The 25,064-nt window shown below is 40.9% G+C and overlaps 2 protein-coding genes across 5 annotated transcripts in view; one reads left to right on the top strand and one right to left on the bottom strand.

Moving 5' to 3' along the window:
- EVC2 (EvC ciliary complex subunit 2) overlaps positions 1–6,334 on the bottom strand; it is an 80,244-nt gene extending 73,910 nt beyond the window's left edge. The window contains exons 1-2 of the mRNA XM_049794863.1: positions 6,152–6,334; positions 3,224–3,278 (exon numbers count right to left, since the gene is read on the bottom strand). Of these exons, the coding sequence (XP_049650820.1) occupies positions 3,224–3,278; positions 6,152–6,334 (238 nt within the window). The remainder of the gene's footprint in view (positions 1–3,223; positions 3,279–6,151) is intronic.
- The window catches only part of EVC (EvC ciliary complex subunit 1), a 56,149-nt gene continuing 37,417 nt past the window's right edge, over positions 6,333–25,064 (top strand). Inside the window, exons 1-9 of one of the 4 annotated variants that reach the window (XM_049794606.1) lie at positions 6,333–6,737; positions 10,312–10,422; positions 13,199–13,282; positions 13,811–14,043; positions 15,026–15,110; positions 17,361–17,459; positions 19,718–19,855; positions 21,833–21,991; positions 23,558–23,774. In XM_049794606.1, the coding sequence (XP_049650563.1) occupies positions 6,333–6,737; positions 10,312–10,422; positions 13,199–13,282; positions 13,811–14,043; positions 15,026–15,110; positions 17,361–17,459; positions 19,718–19,855; positions 21,833–21,991; positions 23,558–23,774 (1,531 nt within the window). Of the gene's footprint in view, positions 6,738–7,072; positions 7,266–10,311; positions 10,423–13,198; positions 13,283–13,810; positions 14,044–15,025; positions 15,111–17,360; positions 17,460–19,717; positions 19,856–21,832; positions 21,992–23,557; positions 23,775–25,064 lie in introns of those variants that run through there. The other 3 variants (XM_049794615.1, XM_049794623.1, XM_049794631.1) reach the window with 3 other exon arrangements.

Below are 25,064 nucleotides of genomic sequence, written 5' to 3' on the forward strand. Positions count from 1 at the left end.
GCAAACACAGAGGATCCAACCTGGCACAAAATGCACCTATCATGTGGAGACTGTGGCAAGAGTGGGTCTGTGTTCACATGGGCTGGGGGTGGAAGGATGGGTATCTAAGAAAAGAAACTTCCATTTCTTTCTTGTCCTCTCTTTGTGCTCAGCATACTGTCCTTTGCTAAGATATTAGTTTTGTGTAACGACAGGGACCTTCAGTGCTAAAGCACAAGCCTTTACCACTGGACTAAACAGGCTGAGTCCTAAATATATTAGTGCACAGATGGACTACCATTAGAAGGGTAGGTATAACACTATAGTGCTCCACTTGTGCTTGATGGAAGTTAAGGTGAAGGTTATTCTTGGCCATGACAATTAAATAGGATGATACAAAATTAAAATAGTGTTAGAACAGGTTTGCAGCAAAGACTCCAGTATGTCCTTAAGGCTCCCGTACCTTTACAACACATCCTGACCTGCCAAATTACTGTAGGAAAGTGAAGACTGACAAGTTTGCGAAATGTCAAGTTCAGAATTAAAAATTACCTGACACTAAAAGGAAAAAAAAAGCAATTTAACTAAGACCGTCATTCTAATTCTTAGCTCTCGAGGGCTGCGTATTTCAAGTCCCACATCTGCAGTCTCATTTGCTTTCCCCCAGAATCTACCAGCAAAGCTTTGAATAATCTTGTGTTATTTCAGTGGGGAAAAAAAGAGTTAAATATACTTGCTTACTATATTTTTGTTATTGTTGTTCTGAACTATTCCCTGTCCTGAAAACCATCCAGGACACGAGATCCAATTTGAAGTCCTTTCAATTACACACAACAATGAACAGGCAAAGGTAGCAATTTACTGTATTTCAGTTTTGAACATTGCCATTAGCTCTTCTTGTTACTAAGTCAAAGAAACTATGGGCATCAACACGACAACACAAATCTACTTTCCAGGCCTGTTTTGAGTAAGTAAGAACAGACTCGAACATAACTCTCAAAAAAGCCATTGTGTTCTCCAATCACAGGGCTATTCTGAAATTGCCATTTCTCATCTAATCCAGAAACAACCAAAAAAAGCTTCCAACAGAAACCCTGAGATCAGTGCGCTGCCACAAACTGTTTCACTTCAGCACACTGCCATTTTCAATGACAAAAGTTTTATGCAGAATTTCCCATCTCGCTGCTTTCATTAAGAAATTCTTCAGTAAGAAATAAAGTCTAGTAACTTGATTAAGCAAAGCACTAAAAACTTAGCTTTAAATATGTTAAAAATTCATGTTTATTAGAATGGACAATGTTCAGTTATAGAATCATGCATACAATTCAGTAGCCCCTCACTTAACACATATATTTACCTACTAACAAAATGGCAGTTTCATAGAATCATAGAATCACGTAGGTTGGAAAAGACCTTTAAGATCATTGAGTCCAACCACTAACCTAACACTGCCAAGTCCACCACTAAACCATGTCCCTAAGTGCCAAGTCTACGTGTCTTTTAAATACCTCCAGGGATGGTGACTCAACCAATTCCCTGGGCAGCCTGGTCCAGTACCTGACAACCTTTTCAGTGAAGAAATTTTTCCTAATATCCAATCTAAATCTCCCCTGGCGCAACTTGAGGCAGTTTCCTCTGGTTCTATTGCTTGTTACTTGGGAAAAGAGATTGACGCCCATCTTGCTACAACCTCCTTTCAGGTAGTTGTAGAGAGCGATAAGGTCTCCCCTCAGCCTCCTTTTCTCCAGGCTAAACAACCCCAGTTCCCTCAGCCACTCCTTGTAAGACTCGTGCTCCAGGCCCTTGACCAGCTTTGTCACTCTTCTTTGGACATGCTCCAGCACCTCAATGTCTTTCTCTAGTGAGGGGCCCAAAACTGAACACAGTATTCACGGTGTCGTCTCACCAGTGCCAAGTTCAAAGGGACAATCACATCCTCAGTCCTGCTGGCCACACTATTTTTAACCACTAACAAAAAGATATTGCATGTCAAAATCCTCCAATTGCCCCACTTTTTCTAACGCTAGAAGGTTCTTCTGAACTACAAAATCACATGCATTTCCTCTCTCAGTGGATGGTACATTAATAATTTGCAACCCATCAGAAAGCAAGATGCGAGCAGCAAAGATGACATTGAATAAATACAGGAAAAAAACAAGGAAGCTCAGCAAATCTGAATTACTTGCTTTCATATTAAAATTAATAAACTCATTTGTGAATTAGCCATGCCACAGGGCAAAGAAATTAAGAGGCATCTCACTAGATGACTGCTTCAGAGTGTGTAATTTCTTGGCAAATGCATGTCACGAAATAATCTCTTGGGGAACTGCAGCCATGGCGGGGTCTATTTCAGGCATTCTACTGCCCCTGTTAATGCGCTGTATGAGGATGTCATAACCTTCCAGGGTACTCATCTCCACTACACTTAGGTGAGGTAGCACACTATTTGTTATACACATATGATGAAAATTAAGACCAGAGACTCAGAAAAACTAAGTGGTTTGTTCAAATGTATACAGAGAGCCTTGTGGCAGTCAGCCCTCAGATGCAGCTCCTCCAAGCTGTAAGGGACTTCTCTAAGTATCGGGGTACTCTATTTCGATCAGATTAGGCAACTATCACTGGATATACTCGGTGTATCTGAAAGCAGTGACAAGTATGCTTGATAACCGCTGTAAAGAGCATCAGCATCCCAGCAACACTTCCAGACACTATATGTCTATGAGTCTTTAACACCCTGGTCCAGGACAAAGTATACCAGTTATTGTAATTGCAGAGGTCTTTGAAAATAGCTTCAAGAGTAGGTATTGCAACAGTGTTAGTAAATGCAAGCTGTTAGTAAAGTTAACAGGTTAAGTTAGCCTCTGGAAAGGAACAAGGTCTTGATCAGGTGTAAGTAATACGGGTTTTCCACAACACTGGGAACGCTGGGCATCGGAGGGTATTCCCCTACGTCATTACGCTTAATGAGGAAGAAGAGCTCCTCCTGAAAATGATTCAGAGCAGGATATGAAATAAGGTCTTCTCACAGGGGCTCCATTCTAGATGAGCTGTTTAGGGAGCCTAGAGCACCCTTGTTCCTAATTTCTGAGCAAACACTCCCCTGCAGCCCAGGATCAAGAGTCCCACTGATGATAGTGGGTCACCAGGGCACGGCTCCAGTCCCCTGCCCACCTTCACACCCACGCCCTGGGAGTCCTGGGACTCCCACAGCACTGAAAAGAAAGAGAAGACAGTTACATACCTGTCATGCCCAGACACCCCATCTCTTTTTGAAGAAACAGATTATCTTCAATAACCTAAAGTTAACACAGAAGAGAGCAATTATAAAAAAGAACTTTTCATATTGAACTCTTACGCTGAATTTATGCTTCAGAATTAGAAAGAACCCTGTTCCACAAAGCCTCGAGTTTCCCAAAATTACCAGAAGAGACACAACACGGCTCTAGAGGTCTCCCACAGCTTGTTAAGCAGTGCGAGGCTCTGCTGTCTCCCAGTATGGCTATGCACACTTGGGGCTCAAACTGCACTTACGCTTCATATTATCAAGGTGAGCCTCTGTGCAATAGTGGAGCAGAAGGGTCTGCTATTAGTTTGATCTTACAAAATAATTTTTCTTTGCCATTTTCAAAGGCAAATTTGAGGACACAGGAAAATCCAATCCCTACAAGTCAGCAGGAATATGTCCATATTGGATGATCAAGTCTGCTGACATTATGCTCATTTTTCCTTTAGAGCATTACATGGACCCTTTCAAAGGGACCACAGGCTAAAAACTGCAGCTTACAAAGCAATCTGTGACAGCCTCCCGCCTGTGCCCAGACCACAGAGATTGCTACAAAAATCACAGCTCTAAAACGTCAGTAAAAAAAACCAGTGTTTTTAAGGATTGTTAATGCCCAGCATTTTGATCAAGATGTAGTAGTCATACAAGCAAGATTTCATTTAATAAAAATGCTTCCTTGCAGGAGATAATACAGAGTTAGGAATGTTGGCTGATTAACAGCAATCTTCTAAGACCACTGAGTGACGTGACCCGCACTTGCTGCTTCTGTTTGCTCCAAAGCACTGCATGTCAGTAATGTTAAGTACTGGCTTATGTCAACACCACTGTTACACTGGAGCAAGTTAGGGGCAATTTTCTTCTTTGGCTGCTCGGGGAAGCCATCACTTCAATTATTGCTAGAGCTGTAACTTCAAGCTTGTGTAAAAATAGTTCTCACTTCAGATAGGGCACTTGCGCTCAAAAAAACAGGAAATGCAAGACATCTCACAAATTTGGATGCACCAGGAGCCCTGGGTTTGAAGTGGACACTGCTCTGGAAAACAAGTATATATGGGATTGGAGGCAGCTCTTGTGGAGGAGAAAGGACAGAGAAACAGACACGAGTGGGAATATGCGGCACACTGAGCAGCCCTGGGACACAGCTCTGGGAGACCCCAGGCACCAAGCTCTTCACTAGGGGCTATCTGCACATCTCCCAATACCTTGCTATACAGCTCTCCCTGCTCTCCAGAATTCTTGTACACAAACTGAGTTATGCAAAAGTTATTTAATGCCATTGTTAATTTCTTCTCATTAATTAAACAATATGACCCTGAATTTTGAGAAGCCAAGCATCTCAATAACACAGAAAGATAGGAACAGGCAACTCCAGCGGCAAACTTAACCAAAAATTGGCTGGTGGATAGAGATATATATGTACTTATTTCTATACATGCCTATGCAGCAATAGAAATCACATGTTAAAAGGGAATTAACCATTGCCAGATATTTCTAGAGCAGTCTAGAGCCCTATCTGCATTAAGTAAAAGGGTGCCAGTACACTAAATGGATGTAATGACACCAGTGTAAAACACTGATTTTATATTTATATTTTTATATTTTATTTTATATTTTTTATATTTTATAAACTGCCAATACGACGGTCTATTACGTTAAATGTTAAAACAAATCTTGTCTGTAAATCCCCCAAATTATGCTCATGCATTATATCAGCATATATATGAATGTGAATGTTAAATGTCAACAGTTCCTTTGTAAATGAGACTGTAACAAAAGCAGACAGACAGTGGTCTATAAGGATGCATAAAGGTATGCAGAAAATGTGGCTTGCTAGCTAACAAGCTTTATTTCCTACATCCTAGGAAAACAGTGTATAAATGGCTCTGGATTTCCACAGGCTCCAGGCATTCATCCATTTGTGGTTTTACAACAGCTCGCGCACAAAACTCTATGTTTGTATGTCCACGTGCGTCAACTACAAATGACATTACAGCATTCCTCGTTTTTTCTTCAGCTTTACCTGACATTCAGTTCTCAGTAGTCTGCACTGGAAAATGTAGCCTGGATATTCAGCACAATTCTTCCACTCTGCTACAGTGCGTCCATATTACCAGAGGGCATCACAAGGGGCTCTGCATCAGCCAATAGTGCCAATTCTACGGGCCAGCACTCCCATCATGCTTCTAAAGTAATTAATTTCATGCAGTAATATTGCCAGCAGACATTTTCCCAAGTTTTACATTAATTTATTTTTCTGGTGGAAAAATAAGGTGTGCTGCCTTTTTTGGTTTTGGGGTTTTTTTTTCCCATTTTCTTGCAATACTGTTTCATGATGATTAGCTTTCTTGTCATCACACCACAAACTAATGGTCCGTATCCCACTCTATCCCCTACCGCAGTCCCAGGTATTCTCCACATGGGCAAGAGAAAACTACGTTGGCACACTTTGAGACAGCCTGACAGATAAAGAATGAAAAACAGAGGCTGCATCCTAAACCGCTGGCGGCATTCCCAACAGCAGGCTGACTCCAGCGGGCCTGGGTGCTGTGCCCAGACAAAAAAAAAAAAAAAAAAAGGCACCAAACGCCTCCGCCGAGGACGAACAGCCAAGCGGAGCCACCGTCGGCATGTGGCACGCCGCAGCGGCCCCACCGCGCCGACCCTCGGCAGCTCTTCGGGCGGCGCCCCCCAGCCCAAGGGCCCGGGAAGCCCCCGCAGCTCTGCCGGGCCACCGCTCCTCCGGCAAACCCCGCCGTGGGGGGCTCGCCGCGCCCTCAGTCAGGGCCTCTCCTCCGCCCGCCACCAGCCGCCCCGGGCCCACGGATCCGCCCGGCTGAGGGGGCTGACCCGCCACCCGCGCAGCGCCCCCCGGGCGCACCGCCTTACCCCAGCCGCCGTCCGACCGCGGGGCTCCCGGGGCGGGCCCGGCGCCCCGGACCCCTCCGCGGGGCTCGGCGGGGGACGGTCCCCGGCCCGGGCCCGCCAGGCGGCCGCTGCGAGGGGCTGGGCGGGCGCGGAGGACCGGGCGGGGAGCAGCGCCAGCAGCAGGCCGGCCAGCAGCCCCCGCATGGCGGCGGGCGGCCCCTCCGCGGGCGCGCAGGACGCCGCGGAGACTTTCCAGGCGCTGCCCCCGAGCCAGGCCGGGCCTCAGCCGCCGCATCCATCCGCCATGGGTCTCCTCCCACCGCGGCGAGGGCGGGGGGCGGGCGTTGGAGGGTCCCCAGGCGGCGGGACCTCCCTTCCCTTCCCTTCCCTTCCCTTCCCTTCCCCTCGCCTCTCCTCTCCTCACCGCGGGCCGGGCCCGATGGCGGCGGCGGGCTGCCTGCGGGCGGTGGGTCTGCAGTTCTGGGCCCGCTCGCTGCAGGCGCTGCCCGCCCTGCTGGCCCCCGCCGTCCTGCTGGGGCTGCTGCTGGGCGCCGCCGCCGCCGCCCTGCTCTGCCGCTGCGCGCTCGGGCCGCGCCGGCGGGGAGAGGTACGCGGGGCCGGCGGGCGGAGGGCTGGCAGCCGGCCTTCCGCCGCGGGGAAGCTCGGGCCTGGCTCGGAGGGGTCAGGGCTGGTTTGCGAGGGGCGGCGGGCCCGGGAGGTGCCGCCGGCTCGGATCGGCTGTGCCCGCGGCGTGGGACAGCCGGGGCTGCCCGAGCTGGGCCGGGACCCCCGGGCCGACCCCGGGGGCTCGGGGTGCTGCGCGGACGTCGGGGGGGGGGAAGCTCGGTGGCACTGTACACGCCTCTGCTGGAAAGGACTTTTCTGCTCTCTCCGTTTAAAAATGTACTGAAACGAACGGGCTGACTCCAAAAAGAGGCCGGTGTGAGTTTTTACGTGTTCCGAGTACTGCCCTGCTGGCCTGCATCTTTAACACAGGTGGCCCACCGGTTGCCCCTCGCAGCCATCACTTCTTGTGCGAGGCAGCGCTGCTTTTGGGGGATAACGGAAGATGTACCTGGCTTGCAGAAACATCGTGAGATAATTGGAAATAAACACCAATTTCCATCCTAAACCAGTAAGGACAATCCGATTTCCAAAGCGTTTTACGAACTTTTCCAAAGTTCGTTTTACAAACGGCCCAAGCAGAGTATTGGTACTAACCCACAGCAATAACTTTGCACTGAGAGTACACACATACATACCTGAGAAATAAAGGAGGCAGAACTCATCTGAGAGTTTGCTTGATGCAAAACTAACAGGGTTTTCTAAAGCGTGTGATTTTGTTAATAACCTACCTGCCTTGCTGTTTTAAGGACAGTGATGGATGGTTCGTATCTCTTGATTACGTAAAGTGTTTGTTTGAACTCGAGGACTGCAGAGGTAGCACATACCCACTACCGGGCAGATATATTTTCTGAGAATTGTTATTGACTTATGCTTCCTTCTCCCATCGCATTTAGTCCCGAGTCAAGCTGGATTGACTGGATGTAGCAATGCTTGGTGCTGGTGCAGCTGGGAAATTTGGAGCCCTGCGGAGCGTTCTGCCAGCCTGCAGTGGGGGGTCTGGTTTGGCTTGGTTTTCATCTGCACCTTTTTTCAGCTATAACAGCTCTGCTGCGTGTGCATATCTGCTAGCGTTGATCGTCATTAAACATGACATAAGAGAAGAATCCTCTTGCTCCCAACTGCTTTTAAGTAGGAGGTTTGAAACTCTGTTTGAAGCCATGCTTTAGCTTAGTAATGGAGGCACTTCAAATGCTGGATCAATGCATCCTGTGCGAGTGCAAGCCTCTCTGATTCAGTTGCTCATTTTCCCTGCCTTAATAGGTGGTATCTTTATTGTGCTGCCACTACCAACTCAAATATAGCCATGTACAATTTTATCCTTTATGTCATTTATGTCAATAGGGAGTAGAAGCTGTCAGTTCTCTCTGGCCCAGATCTTCAGATGCATTTAGGTGCTTAAATGCCATTGAAATCAATGCTGCTGCTGTGAAAGAGTTGTTTATTTTGAAAGAAAAATAAACTGCCTGCTGGCGCATATAGAGCACATTGCAGGATGGGCAGGTCTTATCCTATGGGTCTGATTTCCCAAATCGAACAGGGCTACCTTAGGCAGTCTGTGCCTGTTCCTTCTTCATACTGTCTGCCCCACTGATGCTATGGAGCAAGCCTGTTGTGTGCATAGCAGGTACTGAACTGCGCGTATTACGGCCTTCTGTATCCAAAGTGAAAGCAGGGATAGTTTACATAAGTATGCCATGTTCCTTCCCAAGCAGCTGAGTTATCCTTGCAACAGCAGCAGGGCAAGTACCTGGAGTCCGAAGCAGCCGTAGGCACCACAATAAGCTACCGGTGTTTGTCACTCAGCCCCAATTAATCACTATTCTATAGATCTTAGCGTGAATCTGTGGGACTCGGATGCATGCAGTTAAGTGCCTTATTGGTTTGATGATCTGTGCATAGGACACACTGGGATACTTTTAAGAAGAAACCTCCACCATAGTAACTTCAGACCATATAGCGTACTGTAATACATTTCTATCGATAATATTCTCCTGTTAGAGTACGGCATTGCCTGGAGGCTCTTGTGGCCCTTTGGGTTGGAGCTTGTCTCATTATGGTATTCTGGTAGATTAGCTTGGTGAAGCATTGCAGTAATTACAGTTAGACTTAGTTTTATTCAACTTCTTAATGCTCTAAAAGGGGAGCTCAGTAGCACTTCAGTTGCAAAAATAACAGGGCAGAAATGAATGGAGAGAAAGGCAAAGAGATCAGAAATGTTAGCAGGAAAGAAATGAATCCTGGAAAAATTCAGATAATTTTAAAATGATAGTGTTGGAGATATAAAGGAGTGAAAATGAATACTGGATGAATATGAACAATTGGAGAAGCAAGTTGAGAAAAGGAAATTCTTATTTTGGAGTGGCTGTGGTGTGAGGTACAGAGGTGAACGCAGTATGACTACTTCCACAAGTCCCAGTCACTCAACCTAAATTTTGTGAACTTCTGGCTTGGGACAAATAAGTGACAAGATGGCTGAGGGAGACTTGTAGCTGTTCTTTTGTCATAAGTAGATTTTTAGGAACCAGCATCTGCAATTCACCGCATCTTGGAGGCTAACCCGAGAATATGATCTGTATTATTGAGCATTTAAGTTCCAGAAAGGTGACAGAGGCAAGTCAAAAGGAATGAAATGTATTCAAAGGCTGGGCAATTCTCTATATTTTGGGAAAATGGACTATTTTATGTACCAAGTGGCCAAATAATTCAAGGAGAATCTTTCCATAAGACAATTACATGCATAGTGGCTGCAGCCATATCGTTAGACTACATCAAAAAGCAGTCAGTGGATTGAAAACCTGAAGAATAATTTAAAAACTAGTCAAGGTAGGGTGGCTGCCATCTTTTCCTTCACTAAAAAAATTCCTTGCAATGCTGTGTTTGGATGCATTGGCCAACATTAGCATTACTTTTTGGTCTATCTAGTGCACAGGGAAGAGTGTGTGCAGCAGGAGGTTTTACTCCTGCACAGTCTGGGTCTGTACCAGCATCTCTGTGTGTTTGTTAGGGAAGTAAAGGCCAATGGTATGGGCTGCTGTTGGGACGGAAGATAGTGAGCGTTTTCTGATGATTATTTCTTCCTGACAGGAACTTTCCCACACATAAAACTTCATTTTGGAAGTTTTTCTCGTAGCAAGGGAGCAAAAATACAGGGCATTCTCTTCATTGCAGGAAATTACAGACAACTTTAGTTAACTGGCTTTATATGAGAAGTTTGAACTCGGGCTGTGAGCTGGACTCCATAATTTGTAGTAAGAAGATTTGAGACCAGATGGAGTGATTTGACAAGTTTACAGCCTCTTACAACTTTTCAGATTAAAATTCTACTTCCGGACTGAAAAATCAAATTCATAAAGTTCATTAATTTTAATTATTCCTTCCTGAATATGTAAAATTCTCATTCATTTTCAGATTGTATTTTTCCAAACTTTTCAGTTGATACTGAAATAATTTTCAGGATGGAGACATGAATGTATCCAGGCTGCTGTCAAAGAGGTTTCCAGTGAATCTGCATGATCTCAGTGTTATATTTCATCTGCTTTCTCTCGGAATTTCAGAAGGATGATTCCCAGAGACTTCTGGAAAGCTTCAACTCTGATGAAAAAGAGCACACGCTCACGAAAAGTAAAGCAGAACCCTATACATCAAAAGAGGAAATGGTGCTGGAGGTAAAGCTCTGCTGTTGTTGTTGGACATCCATTTAGCTGCATGTAGCAATGAGCATGTTCAGGGCCTGGTCCAAACAGTCTTAATTTTACTGGGTTTGGTAACTGAGCCCTTGAAAAGTGTTCAGAAAAAGCTTAAGAAGGAAAGTGGGAGTTGATGGCTGCTTATGAATGCAACCATTTCAGGCATTAATTCCCCTTATGAATTCCATTTCCCTTGGGGGACTCTTTTTGGATATTTTAATCAAGATCCTGAGTTCTTTTCATTCAGGGGCTTCTTTGGTTTTGTCTCTACATTGTCCTTAATTTCAAAAGGCTGATGGGAAAAGTTAACACCATTGACAAGAAAAAGTTCTTAAGTGCTGAAATCAGTGCTGATAGTTCATAGTGGATTCTTTCCTGGAGAAGGAGATTTATTAGAAAAATTTTGACAGTAATAGAATTCCCTCATCAGGTCCAACCTGGGACAAATATTTTTTTTCTAGAGCCTCTTTAGAGCTCGCAACTCTCAGTTGGACTGAGCAGATCCACAGAGGGAGAAAGAATAAATGAAGAAAAATTATTATGTGTGTGAACAGCAGCATCTTCAGTGGTTTTCTCATATAGGAAGTTCTCCCATCGGGTGCCAGCTGAAGATACAGTGTAGAGTTCAAATGACCACAAGTACTAAAACACCACTGTGGTGAGCTGGGATTCAAGGACAATTAGAGAAACAATTTGGAAAGAAAAGTAGGAGAAGGTATAAACTTAACCCACTCTCAATCAAAAACTCACAGATAACTGTTTTTTGGTGGTAATCTCAAAATAACTTGAGAACCAGCCATACCATGTGGTTGTTAGATCGCTGCCTTTCACCCAAAGTTGATTTGACTACTCTTGGTGAAGCTAGAGGTTGTGAGTTAAACAGTACGTTTAAAACAATGTGCAGTTCAGCTAACTCATTCAGTCTATCATCCATAAATTAAATACATGCAGAAAGTGTAGGTTAAAGCCAGCCAGTCTGGTGCTTACCTTGTAATGAGAACTGGTTTCAAGACAAAGAGAAGATAGAGATTATTGTAAACATTTTACTGTTGGTTTAAATCCTGACAGGTAATTAATCTTCATTTCAGTTTTGCGATCAGGAATGGTGACAAAGCATGGTTGGTCATTTTGCTTGAGCTAAAGTACAGCATAATAAGTGAGCATGGATTAGATTCTCTTTTGGAGTGTAAATCCTGTGGGAGAATTTATGCAGTGATAGCACTTTATGCGTATTACCAGTCCTTTTGAAATGGGAACACGGTTTTTTAAAAGTGATCATTCACAACTATATCCATTTCCCAAACATTTTAGCTTATTTATAACACACTAAGCAATAACCTTGGTATTTGGAGGGACTTTCTCCCACCTATTTGTGTAACCACTGAAGTTTTTTTGCTTTTTTTTTTTTTTCTATTCATTTGTTCCAGTTCCCAGAGGCTTTTGCTGTTACTAGCATCAAATTGACAGTTCATGAAGAAGCATAGACGGAAAAACGCTTTTAGTTAGGTTAGAGCATTTCAGAAAAAACAGGTATTTTCATTCCGAGACCTTCCACATTGCAAGAATACCATAATTACTGTATTAATAATAACTGTGTATTACTCATGCCTGCTGAGAAGCAGGGTGTGTTAGTTCTAGCACACTGTGATATGGCTTTACAGCTTTGGACTGGAGCTGCTCTGCCTCCAAGCCATTGCAGAGCGATAGCTCTGTCAGCTTCTGTCCCTGAATATGTACTGCAGCAGTGGGACTGCTCAGTATGAGCAAGTGTTTTACACGCTGACCCTGTGCTTTTAACTTTTATCAGTAAATCAAAAAATGACTTCTGGAAATAAATGAAATGGAAATAAAAATGTGCAGTGATAAAAGAGTCTAATGAATGACGTAGTTTGCTTTTCTCTTCCCATTTCTATTTTTAGACTCTTATTAGTGCTTTGATATTTCCTAGAAAAATCTATTCAAAGAAAACTGTGTTTTGACAAATCAGATTCTTTGATTTCATATGACAAAACCAAAAAAGTTAGAATAGGAAATATCCTAAAGTTTGGACTTAAACGTTCTATCTGTTGATTATAGCCAACCTTTTATTAAGCCATACATAACCTCACAAAACAAAGCTGATTATCCCATTGTGCCAGTGCATAAAGCAGTGGCTAGAAAAGAGGAGGAGCAGAAAGTCAGATTACATGATACAGCAGATTGTATGAAAAGAATGCATTATCTATAAGAAGTTCTTTGGAAGAACACTGGTATTTTCTCTAGATTATAGGTAAGGGTTGTACTATAAAAGTTCTTTCTGGAAAAAATGATGACTAGTTTTGTTTAATCTATTGTTTCTTTATTTAAATTTAAAGACAGAATTTGTAGCCATGATGATACCTGTGGACCTTATCCTTTAGTAGTTTCTATTATTAAGATAATTTCAGGCTCTCATGTGAAATCTTCAGTTGCTGCTAAAGGAGAGAAGAAAAATGCGAAATGGAAATAACTTGTGAATACCAGCTTTTGCCTGTTTTCCCTTGCAGGAGTAAAAAACATTTTGGACCAGTGGTAATGACAGAGTTCCCTTTTCTGGGTTTCATACTCTGAACGAGTCTTGTGAGAAGACTTCTTGTGCCAAAGCAGAAATAGTCAATAAATAGTTACCAATAGGAATTTCTTAGCTGTGTAACCAAAAGAGGAATGTGATACTTACAGTGAACAACCATCAGATCTAGTGCTGTTCCCAAATGGTTTTCTGTTCTTTTCCATACAGGAAAGTGAGTCTCCTCTGAACAGTAACGTCACGGCATTTGCATTGAAGGCAAAAGTGATCTATCCCATCAACCAGAAATTTAGGGTAAGGTTTTAGATTCTGCTTGTAAAAATTAATGATAATCATTCCGTGTCAGAGTAAATTGCAGAGTCTAGTAATGGAAGAAAACTTACTGCCAATCAGCTTAACAGGTATCTTTCTTTGTTTGTAGTCCATTGATTCAGGGCTTATTCTGTAAGGCATCAGCTGCTTTCAGCTCCCCCTGAAACCTGCAGTGCTTTACATGGTATCTGGTCAATTTTCACTGTAGTCGAGAGATTTTCTCCCCATTAATGTTAATAGAAGTTGGGTCTGTCCAAGGAGCCATAAGAAAAACCCCACAAGGATCTGCCCTTCAGTAAGAAAACAGGTAGCAAGCAGATAACTACAACAGAAGAATGATTTTCTGGGCAATGCACAAACCTGTCAGTATGATGAATCTTAATTTATGTGGAAACACTTTTGCTGTGTCTATTGTTTCATTTTTGCTCGAAAGCAAACACTGCAAATTGATGAGATGTTTATGTCCTTACTGTGTTGTATTAATTGACCTTGTGAATTTTCTTTGACTAGCCTTTGGCAGATGGCTCATCCAATCCATCTTTGCATGAGAATCCAAAGCAGGCCGTTCTGCCTAATCAGGTCATGGAGACATCTACGTCAGGCAGCCTGGGATCCTTGAGCCAGGGAGACAAAGAGGACTGCAGTTCCTCCACAACAATACATTCCACAACAAGTGATGATAGATTTCAGGCTCGAGCCTTCCTTAAGGTGTCCAGCTTCCCTGAAGTGCTAATGTGTGAGAGGTAAGCAGTAAACCTGCCCCTGTGTTTGGTCATTTCCTAGCATGCCCCAGTGGTTTTCAGGACAATCAGTAGAGGTCTAGTATAAACCAGAAGCTGGCTTGAATGCATACAATCACCACAGCAAGACAGAGTTATCTGCTTATAACCCTAAAAAAGTGGTTGGAGAGATTGAAGTAATACATCATGCTGCATACTGGAAGTCAGTTTGTTCTTTATGAAATTCTGGGAATCAGAACTTCAGCAAAAGCTGTCTCGTAAAAGGTATGTCACTGTTAGAATAAGGAGATCCCTTTGTTTTGGCTTGTATGCTAAGTTTACGCATGCAGTGGTATGCTTGACTGGGGATGAAGTCCTCTGCACTGCACAAGGTAAAGACACAGCAGGTGCCTTGAGAACAGCAAGTGCCAGTGGTCTGTTCTGTCCGTTTTAATGAGAACTACTCATGTCTTATTGGGAAAACAGTTCCTTCGTCACATGCGCCACTGATGAGCAGGTAGAGCTAATCAAAATGGACTGTCAGCTCTGATTTTCTTTCAGCTGCACCGTGGCAAGGTACCCCTAGATGGATACATATGTCTCTGTATTGTCATTAGCAAGAATAAAGAAAATTATATTTATGTCACTATGGGGACTGGGGAAGGTACTAGCAATGAAGAATATTTTCAAAATATCCACTCTTAGAGCTGTTCTAATTTAAAGCCTTGTTTTCGCTTTGTTGTAGCCACTCGTGCCTATATTTACCTTGCCTTTTTTTAAAGGAAATAAAGGAAACTGAAACTCCAACTTTATTAAAAGCACTATTTGTTTTGCTTACTTCTGTGTAGAAATATTCTATCTGAAAGAGAAGGCAATGTGGAAATGAAGTGTCTTGACTGCTGCCTTTAGGAGAATTTAGTAGTTAAATGAGCCTATTATATGGTGTTGCCCTTTTGTGTAACCTTGACTTAGATTGATATTAACACTTTTTAAATCTTTGTTTTAGTTTTGATGTTAAGCTCTGCCTTTGCAGTCTTATTTTAAAAGATCTCATGCTTCTTGATAATGAACTCAGAAAAGAAAAACATGTGGTAGGTATTCATTCATGTCTTATTTATAGCTATTTGGTTTGAACATCTTAGTTGAGTATCAGTTTAGGAAATAACATAAACAACTGGCTAGCTGGGAAGTAGTGTAGCAGAGTTGCATTTCTACAGTATTGTCTTTATTTTTTCTCCCGTTCTGCATACATATGAGCTTCATAAAGTGATAAAATATAATGAAATATATTGGGCTATGAAATACAGGGGGTCAGACTAGATAATATAAAAATCGGGTTTTAAACATTACTCCAGAGAATAACATAGAGCACTTGAGGTTCATAAAAAGAGGGAAAAAAATATTTAATAGATGAGTTTATGTCTTAAGGACAGTGCTTATGCATTGCAACTCCAAGGACTCCAAGCTCTTTGAATAAAATTGAAAATTCAGTTCAGCTGAATCAGTACCATTGTGATAAATACAATAGTCATGATTTTGTAGGACAGAGGAATTGAAGTACCCATTTAAACCGCAGATAGCTACCTACATCAAGTCACAGCATCCAAAGCTGACAGGGAAAAAAAAAAAAACAACCAACAGAACAAAAGAAAAATGGATGTATACAATTAAAGAAACAGGATACTCAGTTAGGAGAATTGTTTATAGTGACTAGTTATGATCAAGTACAGAATCATTACCATTACTGAGTTTTAGATCAGTTAATATAAATCTGGACATAAAGTATATAGCTTTCTCCTTCCCTTCTTTCCCGACCTCTGTTTAAACACGTTGGTCATTTCTGATGTAATTTATTAAATGCACTGAGAATATTTCAAGGGGTGCGATTTTCTGAAAAAATTTCTACACAGCCCAAAGGAGGAAGCATGCAAGTAAACCTGGAAAGCAGCTTCTCTTCTGATGGGTTATTCCCGTCTAAGTAGATGAGAAAGGGAACTTGAGATCAGATTCCAGAAGGAAGTTTAGCTTGACTAGGGAAGGTTGAACTTGATCTCAAAGTTAATCATCAATTTGTAAGTGAAATTAACATAACAACATGGTGATGTAATCACAGAAACACTGAGAAAATGAGCATTTAACGTACTTTGTGGCCCACCAGAAATTACCACAAAAGGCAGATGACTGACCTTTAGCTGAAGCTTTAAATAGCTTTATATTTTTGCTGGCAGGGAAAAAGGGAAAAAAATTTCAGTCTAGAGAATAGTTTCTTCCTTTTCCACTCTGCTTTCTCTGATTTCAGTCAGTCTTTCTTAGCATCAGGTCTAGGAAAAGGAAACATACCCTCTTCCTTCAGGGTTTTCCTGAATTCTTTTTTTTCCTTGTTACAGTATGTGGTGTCTTGGTGGTGTATGTTCAAAACTTGCCAAACTTCTATCAAAAACATTAGCAAGTGAGATCCAAAATATGGCTGCTTTATGGTTTTCTCTTCTACTGAGCTCTAATTATAACATATTTTCCAGATTTTTCTCAGCTGAAATGTTGGCTTCGATAACTGTTTTTAATATGTAAATATGATTTTTTTTAATATGTTTAAAATAGGCAACTTCTGCATCATCTGTTTTCAAGTACATGAGTAACAGGCAGGTGGCTGTTAAATTTCTCATATTTTTATCTTCACATTGGAAAATGCTGCAGCAGTTAGTAATGAAGTGAATTCTCTTTATACTGACACTAACCGAGGCAAGAGGGGAGGAGGTTAAGCAAAAATTATCCCGGTGTTCAAAAAGATCTTTTTGAAGACATTAGTATTACAATCTTAAAAAAAAAAAAAAAAAAAAAAAAAGGCACACAACTGGAAAACAGGTGTAGTTTTTGTAAGAGAAGGTAGCTAGAACTTGAGATGGTTACTTTTGGGTTGTATATAAAAATTTTTGACGCTTCATTTGGCTGACTACAGTTGAAATCATAGTAATGAATATGTTGGTATCTTTCAGTTTAGAAGTTCATTAAACTTTAGAAAAATGGGCTTTATATTAGGGGATCTGCATTTTCTCCAGTAAAGGACAGTTTCAAATGTGTCAATCTGGTAACAAGGCTATAGGAGATTATGTCCTTGTCCTTGTTAGAATGTAACGCCGTCTTCCAGTATCTTACTGAAGCCAAAGCCAGAGAATTTTTCACAGTGGAAGTACTGCAGAGTTGCTGATGATGTTTCTGTTATTTTGCTTATGATTCACTATAGTCTCACTGACTGATTTAAATCAACAAAAGTTATCACAACGATGTCCTTACAATGTTGAACAGGCACTTACCCTGCATTTTGTTTCCTTCCTTTTAAATAGATGTTTAGTCAGGTTCTCAAAATACACCTCACAGACTTTTATCATAAAAAGAAGATTACTGACGATTTGTTCAAGAAGATCCTTTCAATTCAGGAAAATGTAAGTGGTTTTGTTGGTTAATATTTAAGACCATAGAAAATAAGAGTTAATCCCACCTGTTGGTGAAAGCTGCCACAGCAAGCTAGCTCACCTACTCCTTTTAAACAGCAATGTCATTTGTAATCTGTTTCAGAAGAAATGCAAATAAACACTCTTGTTAGTTGATTCTCTCCATTACCTTGTATGCATTTCCTCTTTGTTACTGTGTGAGGTGATTAGGACAGTGATGTGTGTAATCTGTTAAGGATAAAAGTATTTTGTAGTTGAATCCATTCAGGCAAACAAAATATTGTGAACCTTATTCACTCAGATGTAATAATTTCTAATGATCAGGTCTTTGTCTGGTCTCATGAATCATTACTAATAATAAAATAGCAGGAAATAAAGTAGCAGAAGGAAACTCAAGGCTTTCAACAAAGGAAAATATTTTCTTCATTGCCCTTTTTTCTTCCATATACTTGTATGAAAATCCATATGCTACTTCTGAACTGGAAGACATACATTGACAGTCAGTATGCATTTCAGGTGGAGTCACAGTACTATTTTTAAGATTATTAGAAGGAAAAAAGGCTTTACAAAACTAAACAATAGGAGAGCTACTAGTTCCACTTTCCGTTTTCCACATTAGAGTCATAGAAAAGTCTGGGTTGAGAGGCACATTTGGAGATCGTCTGGTCCAACATTCTGTAGGAAGCAGGGCCTCAAGTAAGGTTATCCAGTGCCCTGCCAATCCAAGTCCTGAATATTTGCACTGAGACTCCACCATCTGAGCAGCCTAGTCCAATATTTAATTTTCTCACAGTAATGATTATTGCTTGTCAGCTCTAGTTGTTGAGATTTATTTTGTTTGTGCAGTCTCACAATCTGTGAATTAATATCAGGAATCTCTGTAGCTGTACCCTATAATTTATATCAGAATGCATTTTGCCTTAAAAACAGTCTTCTGCCTTAAATCCTCAGGTTTAGTATTAAAGTTGATTGTATTTACTAAAAGAAAAGTGAGATTTGGTGTGCAAATCCCTTTTACTGATGGACTTCTGGTAATGACTTCAAATTATACACACAGAGGTAATATATATATGAGGCACGTTTCCCAGTATAGCCTAACCTGCAATGAGGCTTGACAGCATCGTTGTCTTCATACACCTAACTGAGCTGCTGCAAGACAAAGGCTAAATCTTGTTTATTAGATGCAGTAATTGCCGGAATAGTCCGGTTGTTTAAGTGTCAATATGGGATTCCTGTGTCCTATATTATGGAAAGAAAGGTCTTGGAAACGTGACAGCTGTAGAGTTGGGATATCCCGTAAGGGATGAGGCTGGTTATGAATACCATGTAAAACAGACATTGGTAAGCAGCAAAAGTATTAGCACTGGAAACTATTTACTGTAGTACTGCATTGGCAAGATGGAAGATTATATGATTTGTTGCAGAAAGCACTTTCCTCTTTTAATTCTGCATTGTAAGAAAAATCCATGGGATTTTGATGAAATTGTTGGTGAAGCTTGTCAAAATCTGGTTACATTCTTTAAGGCATAAGGGTATCAAGTTAATGCATTGATACCCAAAATTGGGTGGTATTATAAGTAAATGCTTGTTATGTAAGGCATGTTTCAGCAACTGAAGAGTCATCCATTTCAGTACCAACCTACTAAGTAACAGCAGAAGACTTGTATTTGTCGGTATCATTAGCTTTCAGAAAAAAACATCCTGGTTTCAAAGGATTGAAAAACTTAAAAAACCCGTATAATGACATAGCCTGTAATTTGTCCCTTATGAGCGTTACAGGTGTGTTCATCTGTGTGTGCTAGCACTCTGCAGGAAACACTATCTGATTGTCATATCTGGATACTTATATGTTTTTAAACAAGCTTGTACACTCATAGCTGCCATTTAAGATGGGGCACGTGCATTAAAATAAAAATATTTGTGGATAGATTCAAAGGATTATTACTATGAAAGCTCATGGAGCAGTGTTTACTAAAACTTGAATTCAGTGGAGATGGACAACAGTCTTGATTGTAGTCACACACTACTGGAAATATATGTATTTATATTAAGTGTAGTTCAGAGCTGCCACATACCTTTGAGTTTTCTTTGCTTGCTGCAGAAGGTACATTACTCACAGACAGAACTTTCTGAACGCTCTTGTTCAGCTTCCTTAGCCATGAGCCAGAACTGACATACAAATTCACTCCCAAATTTAGAAATTATGTCTTGTTTTCTGTTTAACAAATCCCTTGCTTTTTTTTCCCTAGGATTTTGAAGAATTACAGAAACAACTTGACTGTAGACTCCAGAATACTGAGATGTCAGGAGCCCATAATTCAGAGTACCAGACTCTAGAAGACTTAGAAAGGAAAGAAAGGGAATATTCTGAGCACGTAATTGATAATGTAACTTCTAATTTTTTCTAAAATTTTATTTTAATGTTATTCTTTTGATGGGGAATGCTTTTTTTTTTTTTTTTTTTTTTAACTGTTGTGTTGACTAGTCCACAGTCAGTAGTTTAGATGTGTATGAGTCCTGAAAACATTTTTATGTTGCTCCAGCAAAGTATTTCCAATTCCCTTTGGGAACCAACATGCTTTTTATACAAACACTGTCTTATCACACTGGGTTTAGAGCTGAGAAATGCCTGTTGCTTGTCAGATGGTAAGACTTATTTCAAGCCTATGAATAGCCTGACTTTTAGCAATTTTATCCTAGCGCCTTGTTGTCTTCAATCCTCCATAACTGAATAAAAGAGTAATAAGAAACTAAAAGTTTTTCAGCTGAAATAAGTACTAAGAAAATAATTACAGTACAATCTTTTAGTATGCTTTGCACATTTACTTTAGCAAAACATTTTTCTTTACCAACTTTCCACATTAGAATACATTTACATGGATTTTGATGCAAAAATTTAGTTTGATAGCAGGCGTTTGATTCTCACAGTAAAGTGGGGTTTTTTTCTCTTCAGTAGTGTCACTGTGTCCAAATAGCTTGCAGGCTAGAAAACTGGAGGTTAAGAATAGTCTGTATATTATTTTTCCAGTAAACTGAGTAATCTGGAAGATATTCTCCTTCCCAGTCCTGTTTTTGAGGTTTGAGCAAATTCACTGCTGATGAAAATGAGAGACTGACTAGTCAGACTGATGGCTCTGTGAGCTGCCTGCACTGATTGACCGTGGCACTTCAGCCCTGAACTAAGCAGCCCATCATCTCAGCCTTCAGCCTTTTTCATAGAGGAGTTAACATTTTTTAATGTCTGGTGGTTAAGTGCTTCACTGGGAGTTTTCGCAGCTTTCTCTTGATTCTCTGTGCCTTCCACTTTATAGCGGAAGCCCTGGTAACGATGGTACATCCGTATCAAGTTTCTTTTGCAATTTAACTTTGCTCGGTGAAAAATTGATTGTTTAGAGTTCTCCAGAGTTAGTCACATAAAAAAATCGCTGGCAGCCTCACTGAGCAACATGAGGCAGTTATTCACCAGCAGCAGTCATCCTTCAGTGGGTCTGTCACTCTTATGCCAACAGATGCTTTTCATCTATATTGAAAATTATTTCCCTGTACGCAGATTCGTACAGATCAGGACCCTGAACTAATCCAGTCTTCTCTCAGTAATATAAAGGGTTTTTTTGCTATACTCACAGATGCCATAGTCACAGTTTTTTTCAAAACTCACAGATACTTAATACAAATCTTGGCAATGGATACATTTTCTTACCTTTGTGGTACTAGTAATCCCATTGAAGACCACAGAATATTCACAGCTGTGCACAGTCATCCGTGTTTGTGGGGTCGGAGCCTAAAACTAGTGATTATGCATACGATGATTTATCAGAATGCACACATACACTGTGCTGATACTGCATAAAGTACTTAATTCCAACACAATTAATAAAGTGCTTATGTAGTATGTGGTTGTGAAAGGTTTGATGGTGAAAAACAGGGACAATTTTCAGTTTACCTTCTTTAGCAAAAATCTTGTTTGATTGGAATATCTGCTCCTACAGCTAAATAAACTTCCCAGAAAAAAGGGCTGCAGTTCGTTATCTCTTTTAGTTTTCCCATTAATGCTAACAACATAATAGGCTTTTATAAATGCAATATGTGGGGAACTAACAACAAATTCTTAGCAAGTTATACAGAACGACTGCGGTTTAAAAGGTCAGGATTGACCTACTGGTTATGTGCCACCAACACATATATCATCATATAGTAAACAGGCTCTTTAGTTTTGCAAAATGTTTACTAAAACTAATACTGAATGAAATATGTCTGTAATCTCAGTGACTTATATCTCAGTAGACTTATATGCCTCTCGTGGTAGTGAAATACTAGATGATTAATGAGGGAACATGGACTGTTTTTTGATTCTTATTCCACAGATGGAAGCTTTCTGGAAGCAGACTGACAAAGCCCAGCAGGCTTTTTTGGACCAATCAAAATGCTCAAGTGCCAAAGCAACAAAGATAATGATGGATCTGACCGAGAAGATGATTGCAGTAGAAAGCTTATTAAGTGAATCTCAAGATTTGCAGGCAATGGTAAAGTACAAAAAAAAAAAAAAAAAAATTTGAGAGAGATTTAGTCACTCTGAACACAAAGAATGACGCAAGTGTACAGAGTCTGTCAGTCCTGCCTCAGCAATGATGTAGACTGCTTACTCCAGTTGTCTCTTTCAGCTTTGTTGCAAAAAGCTCAACTTCCATTGCAGTTTATGAAGACTCACAGGAGGGTGAACTCTCTGCACTGGAGTTCTAATTCTCAAAATACCATTTAGGCAGACCTGTTAGGAAAAAGTGATATTAATGCAGCCAGTGAGCCAGGAGCAAGACCACTAGATCTAATGATGAAGGAGAATCGTTACCCTGGGCATTAGGACATTTCTTTTTCTTTCAGAGTATTTATTCCACTTTGACTGAGAAATCGTAATTTAAATTTGATGGTGATTCTGTGTGTCCAGTGACTTGAACTGGAATTGAAAACCCTTAACATCTCTTAGTGATATGATCTTAAGATGGAAAAATGTGTTTATAAATGCATCAGCACTATGCTTTATGTTGTGTTAAATCTAACAGATCCTTGTTTGCTTTGCACAGGACATACTTAAAGAATGACTTGGAATTCATAGATTAACAATACAATTAGAATCTGGCCCACTGCATTTATTAGTAATGTGGAGAATAAATAGATAGCTAGCTTTATTTGGCTTACTAGAAAACAGATACAGTAATTATTAGCTTGTTAGTTTTTCATTGGAGCAGCTAAGTAAACTGAGCTGGCCAGGTATGAAAATAGTCTTTGCAGCTGATCACACTTGACCCATACCAGCCTATTGTACAGCAAGTTCCTTCAGATGGGCAGACTTTGAATGAGGTGTTTGGATACAGATACAGGAAATATTCCTACCTGAAATCACTACTGTGATGCTTGCATCTCATTGCAAAGGTCATTGTCTGCGTGTCTCCATTAACTACGGTAGTTGTCACACTCACCTTGCAGAATTGTCGAAAGCAGTTGCAGTTTCACCCAGGAAATCTTGCTCCCTACTGTAATCCTGAGCTTCTTCTCTAATAGTGCAATGAAAACCACTAGGCCAAAGATAATTATACTAATTTTTATTTACTGTATATTTACTGAATTCCAGCTGATCACATATTTGAAGGAATCCCAGCAGTATCAAAATCAGATATGTGTCCTCATTTCAAAATGAAGGCCCATACTGGTGTGCCATATAGTATCTTGAAAAAAGGTCCAGGACTTCCACGTTGCCCTTCTGTCCATCATTCCCCCTTGACTATTTAAGTTTGTTCTGCAAGCTTCTTGTTGTCTTTTCCTGCCTTAATGTCTTCTTGACAGTTATAAATAATGAAAAACACTGGTGGTTTTACATTAGCTCTTGCAACTGAACATGCAATAAACTCACTGCTATCCTACACCAGTCAAGATTTTCAGAAGTATTTAAGTGTATGAACATTGTTATTCACATGGTCTTGAGAAGCCTCCTCGGTTTTCTCTGTAGTTTGGGAATGAGTAATTCAATGAAAGGACAAGCACAACCAAAGTCCTGTTCTTGGTTTCTAAACAGGACTTTTTTATGTTTGTTTTAGGACATTCAGGAAAGGTTATTCAATTGGGAGCTTGTGGTGAAAATGATCGATTCACTGAAGTCCTATATACCAGAAGAGTGCAAGTGTAGATTAAATATTGTATCAAATATTCTGGACAATTTAACTGTAAAGAATAATCTCTCAGTCCGACAAAAGGAAGAACTTTTAACAGATCTGCACAAGGCCTTCTGGGAACAACTGGCACACTTCAGTAATGGTGAGTACTTAGACCGGAGCTCATGACTTAACAAATGTGGGTATGCATTCTCATTATTGTATTAAATAGTAAAAAAATTATTGCTTTGGCCCTACACTGCTCTGTTTTAAAAAGGTATCGATGAATTGGCCAAGAACACTATTATTGTGAAGGGTGGACGCTTAATGTGGGAACTTTGGCTTTAAGCATTTTCCAGGCATTACTACGAACTTACTCTACAGTTAACATAATCTATACCTTCTTTCATTATTTGAAGATTGAAGAAGAGTCACATTTGTTACAAGTCTTTGTGTGATTTCTCCATTTACTGTTCACGCTTGACATTGTTGGTGATACTGGCTAATGTTAGGGACAGTAATAGCTGTATATGTGCAGAATACTGTCTTATGATCTCCTGCTAGCATGTGGAGCCAGAAGACACATGAAACGTAGTTGTGCTCTTGCTCTTGTGAAAAGATAATTTAAGGCTTATGATCTTTAGATAAACTTCTCTTTTATTATGTCAGACAAAAATACTTTAAAAACAAAGTTTTTGCCTCTTCCTCTTACCCTCCTTCATGTTGCCTATCTGTAAAGTACACAATTACAACAAAGTCTAAGCTGACTGACCCACTGATGTAAGGTTCTCCCTGTGTCACTTTGCATGTTACCTAATGCCCAACATGTTCGGAAACATACTCCCACCTTCTCTGATAGGTGCTGGATCAAGGTCTCAGTGATTCCCATCAGTATCTGTGGAAAATTATAGTACACATTCAGGCAAAAGGAAAACAGTGAGAAGTATTTTACTCTCACACATTTTGCAGAACCATTTCTGCTACTCATGGGCATATTTAAAGAAAATTGTGCTAGCAAAGTGGCATTAGGGTTAGAGTTCAGTGAACTGAATGGTCAGAATGAATGTAATCCTGTTGCAGTATATTCTTGCTGCAGTGCTGCTCATTCACTTTCAGGCTTTGTGTCGATAAATTGTGCCGTATCTCGTGGTCAGCAATTCACAGAATTACAGAACAGTTGAGGTTGGAAGGAACTTCTGGAGGTCATATGGTCCACCCCCCTGCTCAAGCAGGATCAGCTACAGTGGGTTGCCCAGGACCATGTCCAGATGGCTTTTGAGTAAATCCAAGGATGGAGACTCCACAATCTACCTGGGCCAACTGTGCTAGTGCTCAGTCACCCTCACAGTAAAAAATTGTTTCCTGATGTTCAGAGGGAACCTCCTGTGTTTCAGTTTGTGCCCCTCGCCTCTGGTCCTGTCTCTGCGCACCACAGAAAACAGCCTAGCTCTGT

Source organism: Accipiter gentilis, chromosome 3 (assembly GCF_929443795.1).
Source record: "Accipiter gentilis chromosome 3, bAccGen1.1, whole genome shotgun sequence".
Taxonomy (NCBI): domain Eukaryota; kingdom Metazoa; phylum Chordata; class Aves; order Accipitriformes; family Accipitridae; genus Astur; species Astur gentilis.